The 1491-nt window shown below is 32.5% G+C and overlaps 1 protein-coding gene across 1 annotated transcript in view; it reads right to left on the minus strand.

Moving 5' to 3' along the window:
- Positions 1-18: 18 nt before the first annotated feature.
- Positions 19-1491, minus strand: part of LOC106475366 — a 14713-nt gene continuing 13240 nt past the window's right edge. Inside the window, exons 5-6 of the mRNA XM_022379494.1 lie at positions 843-892; positions 19-590 (exon numbers count right to left, since the gene is read on the minus strand). Coding sequence (XP_022235202.1) covers positions 561-590; positions 843-892 — 80 coding nt within the window. The 3' untranslated portion in view covers positions 19-560. The remainder of the gene's footprint in view (positions 591-842; positions 893-1491) is intronic.

Genomic DNA, 1491 nt, shown 5'->3' on the forward strand with positions numbered 1-1491 from the left:
TGTCAGTAAATGCAAACATTATGGTTAATGTGTCATGGTCAAAGGGTATCCTTACTCCACCCTCAGTAGTTGTCAAAGGGAAAAAAAGCATCCCTATACTCTACATCCTGTGGTTGTTAGTAAATGCACAAAATAGAAGATCCAAATATTCTGTTAAAAACATATCTTCTGTAGTACAGTTTAGATGTTCTTTATCAGCAGATTCACAACTGTTGGTAAAACTGCAGAGCAGATTTTCAAGACTCACATTTAAAAGCATGAGATTCTACTTTCTATTCCCAGTTCCTGGAAGTCAGAGCATATGATATGACTTCTTCTAGTTCTCCAAAAGTTCAGCTGGTCAGACACTCTCTTTTGGATGTACAGTTTCTGGCCTGCACAAAAAAAACACAAACACAAATTGACCACCAGCCATATCAAGTTAATATTGACCACTTGGCATGCCTGTCTGTCCATAGGACTGGCAAACACATAAACACAACACTGATCCTGTAACATACTGTTACATGACACACAGATTTGCCTGTTGGTTGTAGCACCCAGGCATAGTCTCCTAAGGTTTAACTTTCTCCTGGCATCTCAGTTTTGTTCTGGAAAAAAAAATATTGTTTAAAATTTTGGCCATATGAAATTAGCATTTGTAAAACTTACTGTACAGAATCAACAGGTATTCTTTCAGAAACCAAAACATTAAAAATTATGAAGCTGTAACAAGTTTATACTTTTCAATTTTTCTGATTTCATTACTTATAAAGGTGAGTATTATTATTACTCTACAGATATATTAAGATTTCCTCACTACATAAGGTCAAAAGTTACAGCTAGAACATGTTGATTTTTACCTTGTGTTTAGGACAGAATAAAGAATAGTTGCCTTCGTCCAGTTCACAACCTAGAAGATAAGAAATATTTTGTTTTCAATGATGCTAGCCACGAGTTGATTAGAAACAAGATTCAATCTTAATTAAAAATTGATAAATCTACTGTAAAGAGATATTGCTGGTTAGGGAAAAAACAGTCCACATTATTTATTGTTCTAATACGAACTTTTATATCATTTATTACCATTGACAGGTTAACTCTTGTCTTTCTCAAATACGATAACTAATATTAAACATTTCGAACAACAGATATTTGTGGGCTTAAATTGTACTTTACTAAACAAGACATAAAGAACGTTAATGATTCCCTAAAAAGAGTTATAATTGTAACAAAGAGCAACTGTTGTAGAGAAATGTCTCTCGTCACAAGATAACAAACAAATACAACAAACATTAAAAACTACAACATGTCTCTCATCACAAGATAACAAACAAATACAACAAACATTAAAAACTACAACATGTCTCTCATCACAAGATAACAAACAAATACAACAAACATTATAAACCACAACATGTCTCTCATCACAAGATAACAAATACAACAAACATTATAAACCACAACATGTCTCTCATCACAAGATAACAAATACAACAAACATTATAAACC

Source organism: Limulus polyphemus, unplaced genomic scaffold, assembly GCF_000517525.1.
Source record: "Limulus polyphemus unplaced genomic scaffold, Limulus_polyphemus-2.1.2 Scaffold8473, whole genome shotgun sequence".
Lineage (NCBI taxonomy): Eukaryota > Metazoa > Arthropoda > Merostomata > Xiphosura > Limulidae > Limulus > Limulus polyphemus.